Here is a 21,688-nt window from a genome sequence, read left to right as displayed (position 1 = left end):
GGAATGGAAAATCTCAGTATCCGAGTCCCAACCAAAGTGCGTCTATAACCAAGTCTCAGTGCAGAGATTCGATCTCTGTGAGATTTGGCTGCTTTTATTAAATAAAAACCTTTTTGCATTAACATTTGTCAGTACTAGAAGTAAGGTTTCAAAATTGTACTGTTTTAGTATTGATATTCAGGCACTGTTGCACTGGCATTAAAAGAAGTAGAGTCAGTTGATCGTGATGCTGTATTAAGAGCATTCACCACACTCCTGATTATAGTTTATATAGTTTATAACAGCTAAAGGATCCTCACCACTAAACACTCACACTAACTTTGAGTCCATGATAGTTTGTATTGCAGAGCGAAGGACATGTTCACAGCAGAAATGTGGTTAGATCATGTCCATATCTGTTATATGCGGATCATTTTCACTGTCTTTATCACTAATTAATATGGATTATGATTCATTGTCGTGCATAATATCATCCAACGGGATTGAAAATCTCTATTATCACATCCTGGCCCCACACTTCAAGCTTCCTGTCTTTTCCCCCCTGCTTGTCAGAATGATCTATGGGCGTTTTAAGGACTGGTGCTGAGTGTAGAGTCTCAGCTACAAGCGGAACAGCATTTCAACCACGACCACTATCAGCACAATCTGGTCAGAGGGTTGAACAAACAAGCACAGAATCGCTGTCGCAGAATTAGACTCGTCACTCGTATCCACTTCATTTTAAAAAATGGCTGCTTCAAGGTAAATTTTTGTTTAGTCTCTAATATATTTATAGTTCTGCTCCATATTTACTATATTACAAATAATATTTTTTTAGTAAAAGTGCCTCTGAAACAGTAGTCACAAAATTACTCTGACAATCATATTTATCTATTTTTTTTATTTATTTGTCACCATTTTTACTCAGAAATTAAACGATTTCCAGAATTATCTTTTGTTTTCTTTTACTCATTTTGTGAATCTTATTATAAATTTAACCAGGTATTGGTTTAAATCCATATTTATGACTTCCCACATCTTTTATTTTGATGCTAATCTGTTGATCCTGCTGTGAAAATGCTCATTCCATCAGAAAACATGGCTCAGTTACAATTCAATAGGACATTCGTGCAGTAGTTTTGGTCGATTCTGCTGAGAACTAAGGAGAAAAACACGTTTTAACCATTGTTACCACATGTAGCATTAAATGGAAGCTACTACTCCCCCTCACAGCCTGGTATCAGATTCACAGAGGATCCAGGTGGTGTTTGAATTATTACAGCATACATACTGCTGCAAGACAAACATCTCGGCCATGTGAGAGGTTTTAATATCTAATGTACACAGAAGGCTAAAGATTAGAGCATCGCAGACACGGCCAGCCAGAGGTGGTCTGCTCGATTCAGCGTTGACTTGTTGGATTAACCGCAAATATTGTGCAGGTTAATGTGGTGCCGGTGGTGTTAGTCATGGGACACATACAGAAACGACTATCCCTAAAGGGATTGCGGCTGATGTATGGATCACGTGCAGAAATCCCATCTGAAAACACCGTCTCCTTGTTACCTTCCACTTTCCTGTTCATTTTATCTGATTCTTAATTCATCAGGCAGTCCTCCTCTCAGCCGTCCCTCTTTTTACTCTTGTTCTTTGATGGGACTTCATTATCGTGGTTCTTCCCGGGATATAGGCTCGGATGTGAATCAGTCAGTCCCTATTTATGACACACAATGTTATGGTTCATGCAAACGCAGCCCACTCAGACAGTACGAATGTCCACCACCACTTTGTGCTGTCACTCTGCATGGGTCTAAAGTAAAAAGGTCGGGCCTAAATAGGTCAAACCGGAAATCTTTTGCCTTTGTGTCCTGCATCTCTTATTTAAAGCCGCCCTGCTTCCTTTGGACGTGGCAGGGACACTGAAGCTTTAACCGTGGCATCATTAAATCATTGCTGGAGCTAAAGGCTGGTGTCCAGGAAGTCCTACATGTTCACCCTGAGAGCACTCCACATCCTTCGTGGAGGATGAACTAGTCAGGGACATCGTGACCACAGTCCCATTCTAACTGAGCCAGAAAAAAAAGAAGAAAAGTCCTGTTATTTCAATGCCATGTGTTATTTTATTCAGAAGACATGATCATTAGCACATCGGGGGCTTCATTACCTGGAAAAGCACTGAAGTCAGAGGCACTGTGGGCGAGAGCTGCAGCCTGGCTTTCAGCTTAATGCGGGAAGCCTCTGTCGTTCTCTCCTTCTTCTTCCTCCCTCGCAGTGTTTTGAACCGATCAACAACAAAAAAAAGGCTCCAGAAAATGGGCAAATTGAAATTAAACCAAGTTAAAAAATGGCTACACCGCTTTTTATGCAAGTGGCATCTCTAATGGTACTGACTATTTGAAAGCTTGTTTTTATGTATGACAGCGATTGTAAAATATAAGCTGTTAAAATTGAGTTAATTATCTCTGCAGTCTCGAAATAAACTCATCTGTCCCTTGAAGGTCGGAGAGGTTAGGAATTTCATTGTCCAAGTAATAAAGTGGGAGTGCAGTTTAGTGAAATGTTTATTATGTTGGTTTATAACTGTATTATTTTTATATGGATTTGTGGTGCTAAGATTGACTAATTCATAAATGCCATAAATTACCATGAATAGTCAATAAACACTTAAGACGTAAATATACACTGGTTTAAAAGCTCGCAGGTTTTTAAGGGCTTGATTGAGATATATTGTCATTAGCTGCAGACAGCGGCTGGTTAGCTTAGCATACGCCTGGACCCAGATTCACTTGCACCTCTAAAGCCCACAAGTTAATTAGATAAACTGCAGCATGTGAGATTGTATAGAAAAGATGGACGACATGACAAAATGTCTCGATTGGCACCTGGTCATAAACCACACCTCCTCCATGTAAGTGGACGAGACATGGACCAAATTAAAAAGTACAATGAAAAGAGTGTTCATTTTACACTAGGTTTGGTTTTAATTAGTTATTTGATGCTATAAGAACGGACATTAACAGACAGACATGATCAAAGAAGAAAAATAAAAAAATATCAAACTACTCCTTTACAGGGCGAATACAATCAAGCTGAAAGCAATAATTAAGGTAGTAAGATGTCAAATAAGGTGATGAAATCCTCCCATTGCATATACAAGGGAGTACGAAGACAAGAAATGTTCATCCTGCACATTTTATATTTCTCTCCTAATGACTATCAGACACATTGACGAAAGAAAACTGTGATAAATTAAACCGAGGTATTGTATATATTACATGTATTGTGATTCATCGGGACAGTAGTACATTGAATTTGTGTGGTCACTTCAGTTCCCATCATACACAATTTAAAAAAGTTGCAGCTCATATACTGTTACTTCCTGTTACTGAAGCCGACACCACACACACACACTCACTCTCTGATTCCCACTCTCCTCTGTTTGTCTTCCAGGTATTTATGAGCAGACATTTCTTATATAACTGCAGCGAACCTATCCTGGATGTGAAGATAGCCTTTTGTCAGGTGTGTGTTCCTTACAGGTAAAAAAGGTACAGTATACATTCCCTTACGTTTCCCCTTCATTGCTCTGTATTCTGTGTTGTAATATATACTGTTGTGCATGCTTTTTTTTATAAACATCAGCAAAATGTACTTAGAAAAAAAGGAATATAATCCTGTTAAAAGTTTAAATGCAAAAAGGTTTCCACTTGGGATGAGACGCTGGGGTGTAAATATCTCAAGGAAAAATTTGTCTAGACTATAGCAAGCTAAAAGTATTTCAGTTGGACCTTGTTTTCAATTTATCTGTAACTGAGATCCCTGCATGGGACAAAAAGGCAAAGTGTCTTCCTTTAATCGCCCGTCTCCTCTCGAGATGTGGCGGCGTAAATGCGAGTCTCCCGCGGGGACGTCATTTCATAAACTCTGCAGTCTACATCACAGGCCTGGGTGGGAGGACTGTGTGTTTTGCTACAGGCTAACGCTACAGGCTATTTCAATGTACCCAGAACTTATTAAGTCGCTTTGCATGAGTCGTGTGCGCCAGACATGCACGTGGAGCTGGACGTTTCACAGCCACTCTTGCTACTGCTGGCTGCACAGTAAAAGCGACTTCACTGCCGTGGTATATTTAAGTATGTTACATCACATATATTAAATTAGTGGGATCACGTGGCCCTCAGTAACACACAGTGATATTACTCTGTTTGTTTGGTCTGTGAGCTGTGTTGTAATCACCCAGTCTGTAATTAAGTGATATTTTTGTTGTGTCATCAGTTGTGCGACTCCTCCCTTCTCTGCCCATTAATGTATGAATATCTAGTTAAGAGAGTAAAGACATTAGTGGCATGAATGTCACTACATGGCTTTAAAATACTTTATATTTCTGCATGGAAAGAATTGTGTAAACACAACAGTACAATGTGGCCTGTCATGTTTATAGTGTGTCCAGTCAGTAGAGTGGATACCTCCGCCAAGGCCCCAGAGTCCCCTTCGGAAACCACATTTAAATCGGCTAGAACCAGAAATCAAGATCCATGAGGTTTAAAATTTTTTTTTTAAACTGGGAAATCGGCAAATATAAAAAAAAAAATGCCCCATCTCAATGTTAAAGAAAGTTATAAAACACTCCTGCCTCCTCACCTTTGTCCGGATCCGCATCAAAATGAGTTGGGTTCTGTCTTGCCCCATGTCCCATCCTTCCACTGAGTTTCGCTGAAATCTGTTTTTTGGTTATCCTTCCGAAAAACAAACAGATAAAGTAGAAAACATGAAATCCTTGGTGGAGGTATATAAGATAACATTTACTTTATGAATGTTACACTCAACCTGTTTTCAGATATGCACTCTGGGAAATTTGGTCTGGACATTTTCCTACCTTTGCCTTTTAGCTATGATGAACGCAGCAGGAGATGGTCCAGGTTAGACGCCTGTTTACAGCACATTGACATTGGCATTGACCCGTGTCTTTCCTAGTTGACATCTTCATTGGTGTCTTCTACGTATATGGAACCTCATTTTCATGCTAAGAAATGTCGATTTTTTTAGTTTTTTCAGTTTTGTGTTTGTGGCTTTTTAGAAACGTCATCAACCCTCGCACTCGCTGGGAATTTCCAGAGGTTTTCCTGCTGTATTCTCATATGGGCTCACTCGGAAATTTTACGGATAATTTCCAGAGCGACTGACTCGGACAATTACGCTCTCACTTTACATTCCATTCGGAAGGTTTCAGGAAAATGTCCAGGCCTCAGCGTACATCTGAAAGCAACTTTATTTTAAGAGTTGTTGATGTTCTCACAGATTCTTTCTCACTTTTCCAGGTCAGCAAACACATAAATAACCCCCATCGTGTTTATTTCCTCTGTTGTTTGCTTTCTGCAGGGTTTTGGAAAACAAGTGGATGTGTCATATATTGCCAAGCATTACAACATGAGCAAAAGCAAAGTGGACAACCAGTTCTACAGTGTGGAAGTGGGAGACTCCACCTTCACAGTTTTAAAACGTTACCAGAATTTAAAGCCCATCGGCTCCGGGGCTCAGGGAATTGTCTGGTAAGTACTGCAACCCTGCATTTCCTTTATGTCCTGTTTAATATCATATTAGGCTATTTGAATTGTTTTTTTATGTTGTCTTTAATGCATGATTATCTCATTTAGCTGTTAGTCGTTTCTCTAATTGCCTTGTAGTTTATTGCTGTGGGGGATAATTACTGGAGGTGAAACGCTGCTCGTTGTTTTTCAGCATGGAGCGAAGGAGTGTTAAATAGAACGACTTAATTACAGAAAACCATGTGACGTTTCCATGATTAATGCTGTTGATTTGGCAGTGGGGAAATCAACTTTTCTGTTCTCTGGTGTGGTTTCATCATAACATTTGAAAGCACAGAGGGGAACCATGTGACTCATCTCCACAGAAACCGTGAGCTGAGCAAAGTGGCAAACGGATAGATGGGCTCAACATTAAAGATTGAAAAGGTTGTGGATGTAGAAACAATTCATTGGGCTTTAATCTTGTAAAGGTAAACAGGTGCAGGCTCCCCCAGAAGGTCTTTTAAAAGCAGCCAATCAATCTGTATTATTCATGTTATCTGGTGCAGGTAAAATCTGTAAATGTCTGTTAATGGAATTATCTTTCAAAAACGTTATTAGAAGTAAGACTTATTTTATTATAAGTCATGTATTAATGGCAATATGGATAATATAATAGACCTTTATACAATATGTCTGGCTTTTCATTATATTTGAATTGATTGGGTTGATCTCCTCTCCGGCACGACGAGCTGATGACACATCTGTTGTTCAGAATGTGGACGTGTCGGCCATAGCGGCCTAACAGGATGGGGACTTAAGTGAATACTTAATCCAGATTGCAGGGAGTTGGTATTCATTGTAATTCATCTCACGCCTGCCCTGTCAGAATGCAGTGGAGCCACTGCCAAGGCTCCACTTGAAGGAATGTGTCCTACACTCTTTGTCAAACAGATCTATAAGTTATATTCATGTTAATGCCGTGTCACTGAGGCGATATACGCTTCCCCAGAGACCCTCCCTAGGATGACGCAAGTTAATTGCAAGTGTCTCTTATATAGTGTTTGAAGATTCACTGGCTCTCACCGCCGTAGACCCCCCCCCTGCCCTTCACTCGCCCCGTTTCGTTGTCCTTCCTTGGCGTCCCGTGCCCTCGGCGCTTCTCCCCTTCCGCTCCGAAGCGATTTTGTGCACATGCAAAGGGAGCTTGGGTGGTGCTGTAACTGCTAATGCTGGGGCCGTGCCCATTTGAAGGATACTGTCGGGATGGATGGCGGAGAGACGGTGCAGATCTAATTTAACCTGCTCTGGTGTGTGTCGCTTGGCTCCCTGCACAGCTGTCATCTGGTGTGTCATGTGGTCACTGGTATTACCACAACCAGACCACATAAAAACTGATATAATGTCCCTCTGACTATAGACCTAAAGCCACAAATAACAAAACAATATGATGGATTTATGATGATAGAATAATTAGTGACTTGCTCAAAATGCATTATCTGCAGCATAATCCCTTGATGACTAAATCACATGTATTTAAACATGTATTAAATATACAACAAGCATAAAGGCAGGGTTTGATACAGAACAGTATCTGTAAAAATCTGCAGTCAGTATGAAATCTGCTGTTCCTAAGCGATCCAACCTGCCTCTGCGAAGCCTGACAACATGGCAGCGAGGGGAAAACCCGCAACGCTACAGCAGCTAAAACTCTGCGTCGCCCACAAACGTCCCAATCTGTGCACAACTCTGCCCTCTGACCGCGCTCAGTCGGGATGAGCGTCCAGATGCATCTTAGGAGGGGATGAGGGCTTTAAGTAGTTTAGCTGGTCATGACATCATCTTTCACTCGGCTAGAGAAGTGATGACTGACTCAAATCCCTATTGGATCAATGCTTTCATGAAGGCCCCGCTGTTTCCATGGTCACACATCATCCCTGGCCTGCAGTCTCCACAGAGACACGACGAACCGCTGCACATCCCACTCAGCCGTCCAACAAACCCACACACAGCATCGTCTTGATTACGGTTGCAATGAGGCGGCATACAGATGCCCTGAAACTCGATTTACAGCCTCGTGTCTGGCGAATCTGTCAGAGAGCGCACACAGGCTGAGATGAAGCTGAAAATGTGGAGCGCGTGGCACTTTTATAGCAGATCTTTCTCGTCCGCGTACTGGTCTTCATTGAAAAGCAACTTAAATCTACGCAAAGAGCCCAAATCCCAGAGGTTCTCAGGGGTTTCTGTTGAGCCAGCAGAGAACTCACTCTGCTGTAATGACCTCTACGATAGGTTGAGCCACTTTGTGGGAAGAGAAACCATCAGCGTAAAACTTTCACTTCTCCTCTGTTTCACTGTAATGCACTTTTTTTTTGTTTATAGCTAGGCAACTATTTGCGATTAAGGTTTGTGTTGTAGCATCATTATCATCACCGTGATCAGCAGCAGGGTAATTAAAGTTCAGCATTTGGAGAAATATGATGATTTGCATTCTTGTACTGAATTCACACACTGTCGACAGAATGGAAAGAACAGGAAAACCTCCCGTTATTCCAACTCTCTTCCACTATTATAAGTAATATTATAGTTCCCATTTAAATACCCCAAAGTAGCCATTTTTGTTTTAATCAAGATGCTAAGGAGAAATACTACACTACAAACAATCCTCAGGTGTAACTAGTGACGTCTCTGAGTGGTGGAGCTTGCCGTTACCATGGAAATGCTGACCACAACTGTGAAAATCACGTTGGCTAAAATCAGATCAGTCAGTGTTTTGCGTTTACCACTAAATCGTGTTTTATTTGTCACGGTTCATCTCGTAGCTGGTCGGCCTGGTTCCAGGCTTGAAACTCTTTTTAGGATTTTCTGAAAATGTCAATGTAGAAAATGAACTGGAATTTACTCGCAGAACCAGAGGTTTTCTAAAAGTGGGCACCCACTGATCCGCTCTATTCCTTTAAATGCACATCCATTTTTTTCCTCTTGACAGCCACAACGAACACGATGTTACGCGAGGAAACAAAGCGTTTTACAGATAAAATTGAGCTCAAAACAAAGTCATCTGTTCGCTGGTGATGTGAGAAATCATCTTCTTGTCTTTGTGACCAATGACATTCACCATGGATTGTCAGAGTGACAGGCAATCACGCAGAGTGAATCATCCAGCTATGAATACCAGAGGAAGAATTGCTCAGCTGTTCTGTGTTTTCTTTTGTCCTTTTCTCCTGCAGTGCGGGCTACGACGCTGTTCTGGACAGAAATGTAGCCATCAAGAAGCTGAGCAGACCCTTCCAGAACCAGACCCACGCCAAGAGGGCATACCGGGAGTTGGTGCTCATGAAATGCGTCAATCACAAAAATGTAAGTCACCCAGGAAGCAGGAAGGAGGGGGATGCATCCATTGTCGGACAGAAAACCACTTTTTATCTGCACCCCAGCCAGCGTCTATTTTGGGTCCCTGATAAATCCCTGCGCTACAAAATGGAGATGAGCGACTGCAAATGTTGTGACTAAATTCCAGTGCCTCCAGAAATGTACGGAACTGGCAGGAGAGCGAAACAGAGAGCACTTCAAGGCACCAATGTAATCTACCGTCCCGCAGTCTGCGCTCTTTTCTTCTGTCTCCGCACTTATCCCCTTCTCTTTTGTTCCATCTCACTTCCTCGCCTCTCTCCGTCTCTGGCTCAGCAGCGTCCTTCATCGGGGTCGTCACCAACTTTCGCCCTCAGTCCCTCGCTTTAACTCTCACTGCTTGTGAGCACTGTGTGTTGATCCTCTCCATCTTCTCCTCTCTCTCGCAGATCATCAGTTTATTAAATGTCTCCACGCCACAGAAATCATTAGAGGACTTCCAGGATGTGTGAGTATACTCAACATTTCTTCGCATGATTGCATTTGCAAGAAAAAGATCTGATCACATGACAGAGACCAAAAAAAGGAAATTATTTGACATTATGTGATCATTACTCTTTCGCACCTGACATAACCGCTTGAGTGTGTTGAGTGAGAGTGACTGTACGTGTAATCTGAAGCTGCCTGAGATATCCTGTTCCCAGACTGATGAATGAGAGTGTGTTCACTTTCAGAACAAGCTCTTGCTAAAGAGCCCGACAGAGAAAGATTCATACAACATTTTTCTGGATTCTTTCAGTGGATTTTTGTATAGATGCAATAAAATGATGTCAATAAACTATAATCAAAAGCCGGGTTAAAGAGATAGGGTTTGTGGTGAAAGATTTCAGCACTTCTTGCTGCTCTCAGGTCCTCAGGTACTTTTTCAGTTTGGAGCCTGAAAGCAAAACAGCTGCCTCACTAATGTTTTTTGTCAAACTAGCTTAGTACACAACTCACCACATAGCTCACCAGTCACTCAACCTGTCAAACACCTTTCCTCAGGTACCTAGCAATGGAGCTGATGGATGCCAACCTGTGCCAGGTGATACAGATGGAGCTTGACCATGAGAGAATGTCCTACCTGCTCTACCAGATGCTGTGTGGGATCAAACATCTGCACTCAGCTGGCATTATACACAGGGTAAGAACCTAAACACACCTCCGTTTTCCGTGTTTAACTCCAGATTGATCTGTCTGATACATGTGTGATACATGAATAAGAATCACATTAAGGCAGGCGAGGGCGCCCCTGGTGGTGCAGAGGAAACAACTGGCACCAGGTGGGTATCCAGAGAAGTCCTGGACATGATGCATCAAATTTGACTGTAGCACGTGTTACAAGAAAAGAAATCACTATTTACAGTTTCATGGAATCCCTATATTCATATATAACTAACATACTATTTCATGACAGGATAGTCACAGTCTGCAGTTTGTTAGTTTACTTCACCATAAAGATTTGAAACTGGGGGAAACCGCTATCCTGACTCTTTCAAAAGGGACAGCAACAAATAGTTCCACACACACAACACCCCCATAGAACAGAACTGTTGTATTGACAAATTACATTACATACTGCACATCGATTAGGCCTGAGAGGAGCTGGAGAGTTTTGCTACATTTAGATAAAGTAAGGCTAATCGTTTCCCCTTGTTTGCAGTCTCTGTGCTAAATGAACTGACTTCTGGTTATAGTCTTTATAATAGAGAGAACTGATGTTTATATATTACTTATATGTTTCTCACCTCTCCAGGATCTCAAACCAAGCAATATAGTGGTGAAGTCAGACTGCACCTTGAAGATCCTGGACTTCGGTCTGGCGAGGACCGCGGGCACGAGCTTCATGATGACCCCCTACGTGGTGACTAGATACTACAGAGCCCCAGAGGTTATCCTGGGCATGGGATACAAAGAGAATGGTGAGAGTTTGTATGAGCTTGCATGAAACAAATTCAGCTCATAGAAACTAAACAGGGTTCTAATATAGCACTAAATGTAGTTTATTAGAGCTCTTCTTCCCTTAGACTGCACTCTCATATGGCAATGAACCAACATCTTGTAGTTGCAGTTCTGAAGCAACTGCTTTGTCTTAATGGGACCTTTGCCTATTGCATTGATTATAAAACCTTAAAAACCATTCTGGTCAATTCAAACTTTGCAAAGACATTAAGCCAAAGTGAAGTTTAAGCACCAGAATATCAGACTACCAGCAAAAGCTGACTCATTAGCCATATTTCTTCCATTAATGGGAACCAGTCGACTCCAGGGGTTTGAATTTTCAGCCACTGGTTGGATCTTCTCAGACTCCTTTCTGTATTTTCTGCTCGTCCTCTACTTACGTGTTTGTCATATTGACGTCTATGTAACAGACCTCATTAATTATTTCCCTCTCACCAAATAACAGCTACTTTCTAATCACTGTTTTCTCAGAGAGCTGGATGTGTCACTAACCTTCTCTTTCCTCTCTCTCTTTTCTTTTGCTCCCTCACCTCTGTGCGTGCAGTGGATATATGGTCGGTGGGGTGCATTATGGGAGAAATGGTTCGCCACAAAATCCTTTTCCCTGGCCGGGACTGTATCCTTGTTGACACAGAGCAACGTTAATAGATGGTAACACTATTTACTTGATGAAAAGTTCATGTGGTCTTTAAAGTTCCTGGGTAAAGATGGATTTAAGTAGTAATAGCTGGAAAGATTCAATGCCAAGTGCAACACGGTATTTGATGGTCATTTCCTGCCGGGCCCGGTGTTCTCTGTATGTTACTGAGGTGAACTAATCCCACACTCACATCTGTCTGGCTTCATAACACATCTGTCTGCATCAGTTCCAACAGATCCCCTTTTAACACTTTCAATACAACCGGCAATAACATCATAAAAGAAGCATAATACATTTCCGCTCTCTTGTCAGTGTGTCTGAATCTAAAGCTTCCTTCAGTCCCACATTTTAATGAGATGAAGTCTTCTCCCTCTCTCCTTCTCCCTCTGCCTCTCCGTCTGTGTGTCTGAATATTTAAGTGCGTTCTATTCGGGGTGTTTGTGCAGAGCTACCTGGTGTGTTCTCCTGCAGTGAGGGAGCTGCTGGCGCAACCCCCAAGACGACTTCTTTCAGTAGGATGGGTTCAGATAAACAGGCCCCCACGCTGGGTTCGTGCACATTTTGTGCACACGTGAAGCACATCCTGCTATCCCAGGGTGTCCCCATGTGTGAGTCAGACACAGTTATTAAGCTTTCAGTGAATAAATAATGAGTAGCTGGTGTATTCATGTTGAGCATCTGCATAGTCAAGCTCATTTGGCAAAGTGAGGAAAGCTCTCAAATGTTAGACACTAACACGCAACAGCAGGTTAGTGCTAAAACTATCATGATTGGGAAGTATCGAAACTAGGATAGATAGATAGATAGATAGATAGATAGATAGATAGATAGATAGATAGAAAATATGATCCAATTCCTCATTAAATGTGTAGAAACATCTACACCTATGTTATACATTTTGTAGACTTGCATTATGTTTCCAACAATGTTCAATCACAGAAATACCTAAAGATAATGCAACGTTTCATTTTGTTTGACCTTTAATTGCATCATATCGGCTTCACGCGTGGCTATAACCTTTGGGGGCAAACCATGTATGACAGGAAAAAAAAGACTTCTGTCATACAGGTGGTAATCGAGACGCATTGGCTTCACTTTTGGGCAGCAGTCAAGTCGTCCATCTTTATATCTGGTCTATGGTCACACCATTGCGCTGGGTGACATGATCTTTTATTATGATGAACATTGGAACTGTAGTTGGTTTTGAGTCAGTCCCACAAGCACCATCCTGCTGCCATAAATAGTCTCCATCTGATCGGAATATATACGCTGACGGTAGAATGTCAAGTTTCGGTTTCTCCGTGGGATTTGTTGGCAGTAACATAAATATGTAACGTCACCATGCTCTATCCCTTCTCATAGTTTAGTAGCATCACACATAAGAAGTGAGAGACACAGCATCCTTGTTACTGCAGGTGCTTTTATCTCATGACCTCCACATCCCTGAACTCGCAGTCCCCCGAAGATTAATGCTCTGGAGGACCGTGAAACCCCTGCAATGAGCTCTGCCGCAATATCTCTGCTTCTGTCTCTGCTCTCACAATGGCCTCCACTTCCTCCGCTCTTACTGTAGATCAATGACGAGCAGTCGCACACACACACTTTTGTTATCTGCTTATAGATCAGTTCTGGACTGGTACCCTGCCTTACTACTAATCTTAATTTACTTCGTAGACTTTTCGACCTGAGGTATCGACACGGCCGAAGTTCTCTGCGCCTTCCCGGGCGTCTATAAACCGATGATAGAGAATAGCAGTGTTTTCTACACAGGTCACCGCACAGCCAGCCTCAGGGTGACCGGGTGTTCGATGGCCATTTAGCACAGCGCTGTGTTAAATGAGTGGCCGTGGAGTGATGGCGAGGGAAATGGAGGCGTATTCCGTTTGTGGCACAGACGATATGACGGCATGTAGTGCATATTGTCATGTTGCAGAGGAAGCTGACTATCACACGTTCAAAAGCATGTTGAGAATTTACAGGAAAATAGATTCTGGTAGTATTTTTGACTCGTTCGGCCTGTGGCACAATATTACAACTTCAAATATATAACCTAAATGTATCTGTGAATGCAATAGGTATACAGGTCATCTTGGAGGTTGGAAGATGTAGGTAGAGTTAGTGTGTTCGTGGCTCGTCCATATACATGTGTGTGTGTTCATGTGTGTGTCCCCAGTGGACATGTGGTCAGTGGGCTGCATCTTTGGAGAGGTGATAAGAGGGACAGTGCTGTTCCCTGGGACTGACCGTATCCTTCTGACCTCCTGCCGCTCCTTTACTAACCGCTGCACATGTAAACCTTCACGAAAACCCACTTGAGAGCGTGTTGTGCTCAGCTGCACGATGCTCGAGCTCAAAACACCAATAACACAGCTCAACAGTCATGCTTTTTTGGCACTGGCACCGGTGAACCCAACAACTTGCTAAAGAGCCATGAATAAGAGCCTTCGCGGATGAAAAAAAACAAACCCTAAGCACTGCGTGGATCGCGGCCAATGTGCAATGGAGACAAAAAGGAGGTGGAAGAGTGTGGCGTTCCAGCAAGATGAAGTAATGGGGGATCTGTGGTGGGCCTGGCAGCCGACTACCGCAACTGGCACCGTGTGTGAGAACATGGGGAGGGAGGAGGGGGTTGATTTGGAGCGTGTGGAGGAGTAAGAGGAAATATTTGTTAATAGAGGAGGAGAAACAAAAGCCGACACACGAAGAGTGAACAGAAAATGTGAAATTCATGAAAAAAGATGGATCAGGAAAATGTTTTAGAAACACAAAACACAGATATTAAAGTTTCAATGGTTAATTTGGAAAACTTCTGCCTTTTTCACATCAATGTTTCTTATCGTTTTAAATAGCATGAGATCAACCACTTGTTGATACATTTAGTGATTATAGTCTATAACCATTTTTTTATTTGTTATTTTTTTCTGCCATCACAATGCCGAATATAATCAGGCCAACCTTCAATGAGGAAATGAAAAGATAATCCTTTTTTTTTTTTACTTGTCCTAAACACAAATAGCGTGTGTGTAGTATACAGGATGCTGCATATTCCATGTGTGTGTATTACCCTTAATCCTGACCCGCCACATCAGACATCGACCAGTGGAACAAGGTGATCGAGCAGCTGGGCACGCCCGCAGCAGAGTTCATGAAGAAGCTTCAGCCCACGGTGAGGAACTACGTGGAGAACCGGCCAAAGTACGCAGGCCTCACCTTCCCCAAGCTCTTCCCCGACTGCCTTTTCCCCGCCGACTCCGAGCACAACAAACTCAAAGGTGAGGAACCGTGGTTCTACACAGTGGACTGTTTATTTAAAATCTAAACTTTTAGGTCAACGTATGGAAACACACACTCATAGATGAACTGGCAACGAGGAAGTGGAAGCAGAGATTCAATTCAGACACAGGTGAAATATTGGAGCGAGTCATCCGAATAGGCGGGAAAGCCAACAAAGACAGGAAGTGAAGTGAGAGAGAGACACGCAAGGAACAAAAAGCTTCAAAGTAAAACGGGAAATAAAGAACATAATGTGCCAAAAAAGATGTAAATCGTTATAAATCCCCCAAAAAACAACACGTGGAAAACAAAAAGGTCAAAGTTCATAAACACAACAAGTCCAACAAAGTAAATCATGACAGGTGATACAATAATTCAGTATATGCAACAGAAGATAACTTATAAATAAAGGTATAATGTAACTGTAATGTGCTGACAGGTATGTTTTGCCTTTAGGCCTTCACGTTACACTGAAATAAAAGACAACACTTTTGTTCAGGCAGCCTTTCTGAGAATTCTATCTATTTCCTCCGTCGCACGTTAAACGTTAAGACGTCTTTTCTCTCGTTCGTCTCGACTGAGAAGTGCAGTCTCTCCGGCTCGTATTTTAAAAAGGGGGGAAAGTCTCTTCAATGAAATGAAGCAAAATATGCTTTTCATGTCGCCTCACTCTTACATCAAAGCTGCTGCCGGGTGAAATTCCTCATGAATCACTTTTGTATTCCAGCAGCTACCTGCTGAAGTGACAGGGTTGGAGGAAACCCAGAGAAGAGAGAGAAGCGGAGAGAGTGTGAGGCCGGGGTGAAGCGCTGCCGTGTTTTATGTCTTGTACCGTGACAGGCAGGATCCCAGTCTGACATCCTCTGGGCTTTGGTTATTTTGAACTTCAGGAGGAGGCAGACGATGCTGAGGAGGGAAACGCAGGGAGGAGAGTGATAGAGGAGTCGTTTTACAGATTCACCATCCTTCTCTTATTGATGTGTTGATTCTGAGGCAAAATGCAGCAGGTTTCACCAGGGCTCATCTTTCTTTCTCTGCTCTTAGTACAGTTTCTTCGCTCCGCTGCTGCTGCTGCTGCAGAGATATTTATAGTGAAGGTCAGCGTGTGGGAGAGGGACGGTGTGTGTGGCTGGAGGGTTCTCGATTTCGGACCAGTCCAAGACGTCCTGCTGGGGATAGACACTGACCGACTGAACCACTGGTGATGCTGAGGGCGTATTTTTTGGACTTTGAGAACCAAAGCCATAAAAAAGATACAAAAACAAATATAGAAATATACCAGTGGTGGCAGGTCATTTGAAGTTTGTGTGGCCAATGGTCATTCTGTACATATGTCAAATTATAGATCGCTACCATTCATAATGCACAAAAGAGTTACAATAGAGATACTGCTCCCTATGTTTGTATTAATGCTACTACTTGGCAAAAGACCCCGATTCTAATTTGTTAGGGCTAATAATCCAGTAATATTATTTGTTTGTGTGTGTGAAGAGTTGTGTAACTTTATCTAAATCATTGTGCGCATAATCAGATTTGTAAATGTGTAAAATGCGTACTGAGCTTTACAAATATGAACGGGGAGATTCAAATGTGTATTAAGAATCAATGGGTGCATAATCAGATTTACGTGTATGAGATTTGCAACAATTGCGAGGTCCGTCTGAGATGAAACTGATGACTCGTCTCTATTTCCAAATCTTGGAGCCAAAGATATTGTCGTCAGACGTCTTGTTTTTGTTCAACCAGCAGAATGAAACCTGAAAAACATTCAAACAAACAAACCGGACAAATATACTTTTGTATGTTTCCCTTAAAGAAATATTCATACAATAGACCATCAAAATCACAGTATATATATGTGTCTGTGCACACTTTAAATCGTAGCCACACATAATCCACAATATCAAATAGTCAAAATAAAGTCGTAATACTCTTTTTTCCCCCAAAGCTCTGACACGTGACTGAGTTGCTGTGAAGGCCTAGTTTCCTTTGACAAGCTGCAGATGTTCATTATTCTCTTTTAATCCCTGCTCTCTCCATCTATCTCTCCTCCCTTCCTGCTTTATTATGTTTTAAATCCCCCTCCGGCACATTAGCGACATACAGAGGAATAGTTCTCTTTGCCTCAGAAAATCAACCAGATGTTGTTTTTTCCCCCTCTCTTCTCCTTGTTCAAATCACAGCCAGCCAGGCCAGAGACCTGCTGTCTAAGATGTTGATCATCGACCCGGCTAAACGGATATCTGTGGACGAGGCCTTACAGCACCCCTACATCAACGTGTGGTACGACCCGACTGAGGTGGAGGCGGTGAGTAGGCCTTTGGCAGGACTGTGCATTGATTACAACCTCGATTCCCCCCCCACGCCTGTGATCGGACAGCACTGTCTACTGATTCTGTGTGTTTTTAAAAATTTTGTCGACATCTCATTTAAATCTTTTCTCCCATTTATGATTTTTCTTCTTTAAATCTTTTGTTTTTTACTTTTCCTCTTAGATTTAAGTTTTTTTAAAATACATATTTCTACAGCTACGGTGTAATAGAGTGACTCTAACGTAAGAGAGGTGGTGTCTCTGGTGTATTTGGTGAACTTTTTCATCAGCGCCTCGTTAGTAAGAGGTGACGGTGAGAGTGGGAAATAAAAAGCCATCTGCAGCTGGATACAGTTGCACAGATACCACACTGTTGAGTGCATGAGCAGGTGATGAATTTATTTAGATTTTTTTTAAAGCAAAGCCTTACTGGCAGACATACACCTCGATTGAAGTTATGAATCGTTTATGGAAAGTTTTCATGACTGTATCCGTGTCTTAAGTTGTGTAGTTGCTCGTACTGGTGATGGTTCCAATGAATGATATTACTGTCAGAGTTGATGTGGTATGTATAATATGGCTGTGAATGAAACCCCGTTTTCTGCTGTTTTCCCCTTCTCTAATGTCACCTCATGCTGATGAAGGCCAGAGATCTCATCCAAATATCCATGGTAAATAACAACCGCCCTGCATCGAGAAGGAAAGAAAGAAAAGAAAGAAAGAAAAATGACTCCTCTATCGGTCTTTTGTTTATGAAGGCTGGAGAAAACACTTATAAATCTAAATAAATTCATTATATGATATATTAATGCACTACTGACAATAGAGAACATATATTATCATCATATCAAAATGTCATTACCTGTAATGCTGCAGGTAAAATGGGTGCAGCTGATGTTATGCATGTGTTCATTCATGCATATGAATCAGGTTTAAGATATTAAGTTGAGAAGTGATAGATCCTGGACGACACAAGTCTCATCTCTGTCCTGCTGTGGCTGCTGGACGCTGACCTGTACATGTCATTTGTATTTGTGAGGAGGAGGAGGAGGAGGAGGAGGAGGAGGAGAGGATTATGTTTCCATATCTCTGTGAATGAGTGATAAGAGGAGGCTGTCTGAACACCAGACGACATATTTCTGTCCCATTAGATGAAATGACAAACCTCTTGCTGTTCATGTTCTTACCTCAGTGTCTGTGTCCGGTGTTCAACCCAGATTGTAAAGGTCTAAAACATTGTGATGTGTAATTTGCATCGAGGACAAAAACATTACATTGTTGAGAGTTTATTTTGAATGAATATACTTCATGAAGTGTAAAATTATGTTGATAGATATATTTCTTATGTTCAGACATCTTTTTCATACCCATATTTTTTATTGATTTATCACTAATTTCATCTAAAGCTGTATGATATTGAATCTTTTTTTAAAATGGGTATTCTATCTGGAGATTCTCAGTGATAACAGACACATTCATTTTATACTGAATTAATATTGTTGATGGGGTTGTTTTGCTAAACGGTCACTAAAATGCAGTCTCTCTCTCTCTCTCTCTCTCTCTCTCTCTCTCTCCCCCTCTTTCACTCTCTCCCCCTCAGCCTCCACCCCAGATCTACGACAAGCAGCTGGATGAAAGAGAACACTCCATTGATGAATGGAAAGGTGAGAATCATGAATTAAAATTATTAATAATATGATATACATATAGTAGTAGAAATGACCAAAAGTAAATAAAATAGTCTGGCAAAATGAGGACATTCTGTATGTGCGCTCTATGTACTCTAGTGTGTATGTTCTGAGAATGTATCACAAAAACAACTTATAAGCCATTGTTTATTTATTTTTTATACTATTGTCCTTTCATGTATGTATACTTAATTATATTAAAAAAAAAAAATACAAAATATATCAAATAAAATAAAAATAATAATAGAAATGACCAAAAGTAAGTAAAATACTCTGTTATTTTACATTAAAGTTAGGCCTTAAAGCCACCCATTACACCGTCACTGTAGCTTCTGTTGAAGGATATGAAGAATTGAATATAGTCTTATATGTTTCGTTGACCCTCTCTCGTAACTCTGCTCCCTGCTAGAACTCATCTACAAAGAGGTGATGAACTTTGAGGAGAGAACGAAGAATGGCGTAGTGAAGGGACAGCCTTCACCTTCAGGTACTCTCAGTGCATAACCCTAATCGCTCTGTAAGTGAATCTACTATAATCTTACTGGAGTTTTCCCCCCTTTGTAAATAGAGTAACCCATTGTGCTGTTGACCATGTGTCCCCGTCTCTTGCATCTCAAGTTGAATGTCGTTCAGTTCAGTGGTGTCGTTCTGTGTATTCGTTAAAGGAAACTTTCAGACAGCTAATTGATAATAACTGCTAATATTGCCTCTTATGACAGAATATGTGATGGATTGTGGTGTATATATGTATATATGTCATGTGTTAAGGTTTGGGTCCGATGGGATCCATCACAGGGAAGCTGCAGCTCACATTTACGCTTCTCTGCAAATGACCTCGAAGGAGATGCAGGTTTCATAGTTGGCCACAGAGAGGCAGTATGGAGGCACGTTGGTTGTTGTTATTTCTTCATCAAAGCAGCAGCTTTTCTTCACTAAAGAACAAACAATGGGTCAGTTTAGAAGATGAGAAACAAATAACATCCTGAGGAGACAACAGCGCTACCTGCTGTTCATTAGAGGTGACTGCAGGATGTGTGAGAGCGTAAAAATGAATGTGCATTAGAAATGCACTGACCTCACGCAGCTGACCTTTAAAACAACAGGTCAGACAACTTATACCCAACAGCGTTTCAACAGTCCCCTTATGAAACCACATTTAAATTCACCAGATCCGGATTTTTATTGGATCTACACCAAATTGCACACACTGAAAAATTAATTTCATCAAGATCCATGAATTATTCTCTCAGAAATCAATGAAAAATGTAGAAAAAAAATGTCAATGCTCTTGACCACATCCACCAAGTTTCAGGGAAATCTGTTGAACAAATACTGATGAAAACATAACCTCGGTAAATCTTTCTTCTCCCTCCGTCCACTTGTAATTAAGCAGATGGGCAGGCTCGGTGTCTGATGCTGAGTGTAGCAGTGCAGGAGCACTGCTACACCCCCACACACACACACACACCATGTCCTGTGTGCTGGGTGTAGGAGATTTAATGCCCTGCTATCAATATTTCACACAATAAGAGTTATAATCCCACATCATAGCTTTTTCTCGCTTGTTCTAAGATTACTATTAATTAAGTTATGATTTTAAGCCTTAATTAATGTTTTGTCTCAGTAATTTGTACTGTGGTTCACGTGGAGGTCATTATTCCCCTCCTGCATGGCCATTTTTAACAGATATTTATGATGTAACACTGTAAAGCTGACTTAAGACATTTGCGTTCTCACACACAGCCCGTCTGGATAATTTCAGGTTAACGTCCAGAGTTCAGTGCACGTCTTAGAGCAGCGACTGTTGGAACTGATGCCAGCCACTAATCCTGAATTACTGTCTGCTTTATTGTGGGTCAGCTGAAATGCCCACCAGCCTCCATTAAGCCCTTACCGCCCACAGGGAACAGACACAAACATTGCTCATGCCCTCTGCGCAGATGATGGGACGGTCGTTATGCTCATATTTTAAATACCCGTATATTTTCTCATACTTCTGGCTTTGCTCTTTCAACCCACAACTCCTATGGAAAGCAGTCCCTCCATTTTTGTCTTTTAATGTCTTCATAGATTTATTGGGGAGAGCAGAATCCACTCGCTAACGATGTAATGAAAGTGCCGTCCAAACCCGGGGAGGATGAACTGTGCGATTCCTTCTACACCTTCTGATCCTTCTTGTTTAAGACGGAGATTTACAGCCTCGTCTGCTCGTCCACAGCTCGCAGGCTGAATTAATAAGAGCTCAAAAAAGTTCACTGCCAGACGTGCCGGCTGCTTCCATCTTGACTTTGAAACGAGATCGATATCGGTAAATTGGATTGGTGTATTAAAGAAGAAAGACTGCCCTCAGCACAAAAAAAGATATAAACCCATTGAAGTGCTTTCCACTATGTCCAACCATCGCAGATCCTTTAATCCTTTAATAAAACATAAATGCTGAATACAAGTTCAAGATAAACTATAAGACGCTTGTATAAATTATTCCAACAACCACACACTTATGGATTTCTCAAACGCTACAGCATAGATCGTAAAGATGGACGACACGAGAGCTCCCCAAAAGTGAAGCCGAAGCATCTTGATCACCCCCCGGTGGCTGGCTGCAGTATAGATCATAAACCACGTTAGTTGAAGGGGCATGAGCCAAACAAAAAAGTTAAAGTGCACGTTAAATACATTTTCTCAAAGATGTTTTTATCATTTCAGGTAGTTCTATTTTCAATTATCGATTTTTCAACTTTTGGATTTAATTATTTATTTGATGCTATAAAAACATGATAAACCATAATGATTGACAGCTGACACTGACTCATGATTGGTCAAGCACGTTTATCGTGTTTAGCGTTCGCATCCGCAATATATTGGCTTCATTTCAGAATAGTGGGAGGATCAGGAGACGTGTCGTCCATCTTTACATACA

At 41.6% G+C, this 21,688-nt stretch overlaps 1 protein-coding gene across 7 annotated transcripts in view; it reads left to right on the top strand.

Moving 5' to 3' along the window:
* The window catches only part of mapk10 (mitogen-activated protein kinase 10), a 33,890-nt gene that overhangs the window by 10,441 nt on the left and 1,761 nt on the right, over positions 1-21,688 (top strand). For 2 of the 7 annotated variants that reach the window (XM_035141413.2, XM_035141416.2), the window contains exons 2-13: positions 3,430-3,501; positions 5,359-5,528; positions 8,735-8,864; positions 9,305-9,363; positions 9,900-10,038; positions 10,651-10,816; positions 11,401-11,472; positions 14,586-14,768; positions 16,953-17,077; positions 17,725-17,751; positions 18,681-18,744; positions 19,178-19,255. In XM_035141413.2, the coding sequence (XP_034997304.1) occupies positions 3,430-3,501; positions 5,359-5,528; positions 8,735-8,864; positions 9,305-9,363; positions 9,900-10,038; positions 10,651-10,816; positions 11,401-11,472; positions 14,586-14,768; positions 16,953-17,077; positions 17,725-17,751; positions 18,681-18,744; positions 19,178-19,255 (1,285 nt within the window). Of the gene's footprint in view, positions 1-3,429; positions 3,528-5,358; positions 5,529-8,734; positions 8,865-9,304; positions 9,364-9,899; positions 10,039-10,650; positions 10,817-11,400; positions 11,473-13,669; positions 13,742-14,585; positions 14,769-16,952; positions 17,078-17,724; positions 17,752-18,680; positions 18,745-19,177; positions 19,286-21,688 lie in introns of all 7 variants that reach the window. The other 5 variants (XM_035141418.2, XM_035141417.2, XM_035141419.2 and 2 more) reach the window with 4 other exon arrangements.

This window comes from Hippoglossus stenolepis, chromosome 18 (genome assembly GCF_022539355.2).
Source record: "Hippoglossus stenolepis isolate QCI-W04-F060 chromosome 18, HSTE1.2, whole genome shotgun sequence".
Lineage (NCBI taxonomy): Eukaryota > Metazoa > Chordata > Actinopteri > Pleuronectiformes > Pleuronectidae > Hippoglossus > Hippoglossus stenolepis.
Note: the sequence above shows the minus strand (reverse complement) of the source record. Positions and strands in the feature narration are given on the sequence as shown.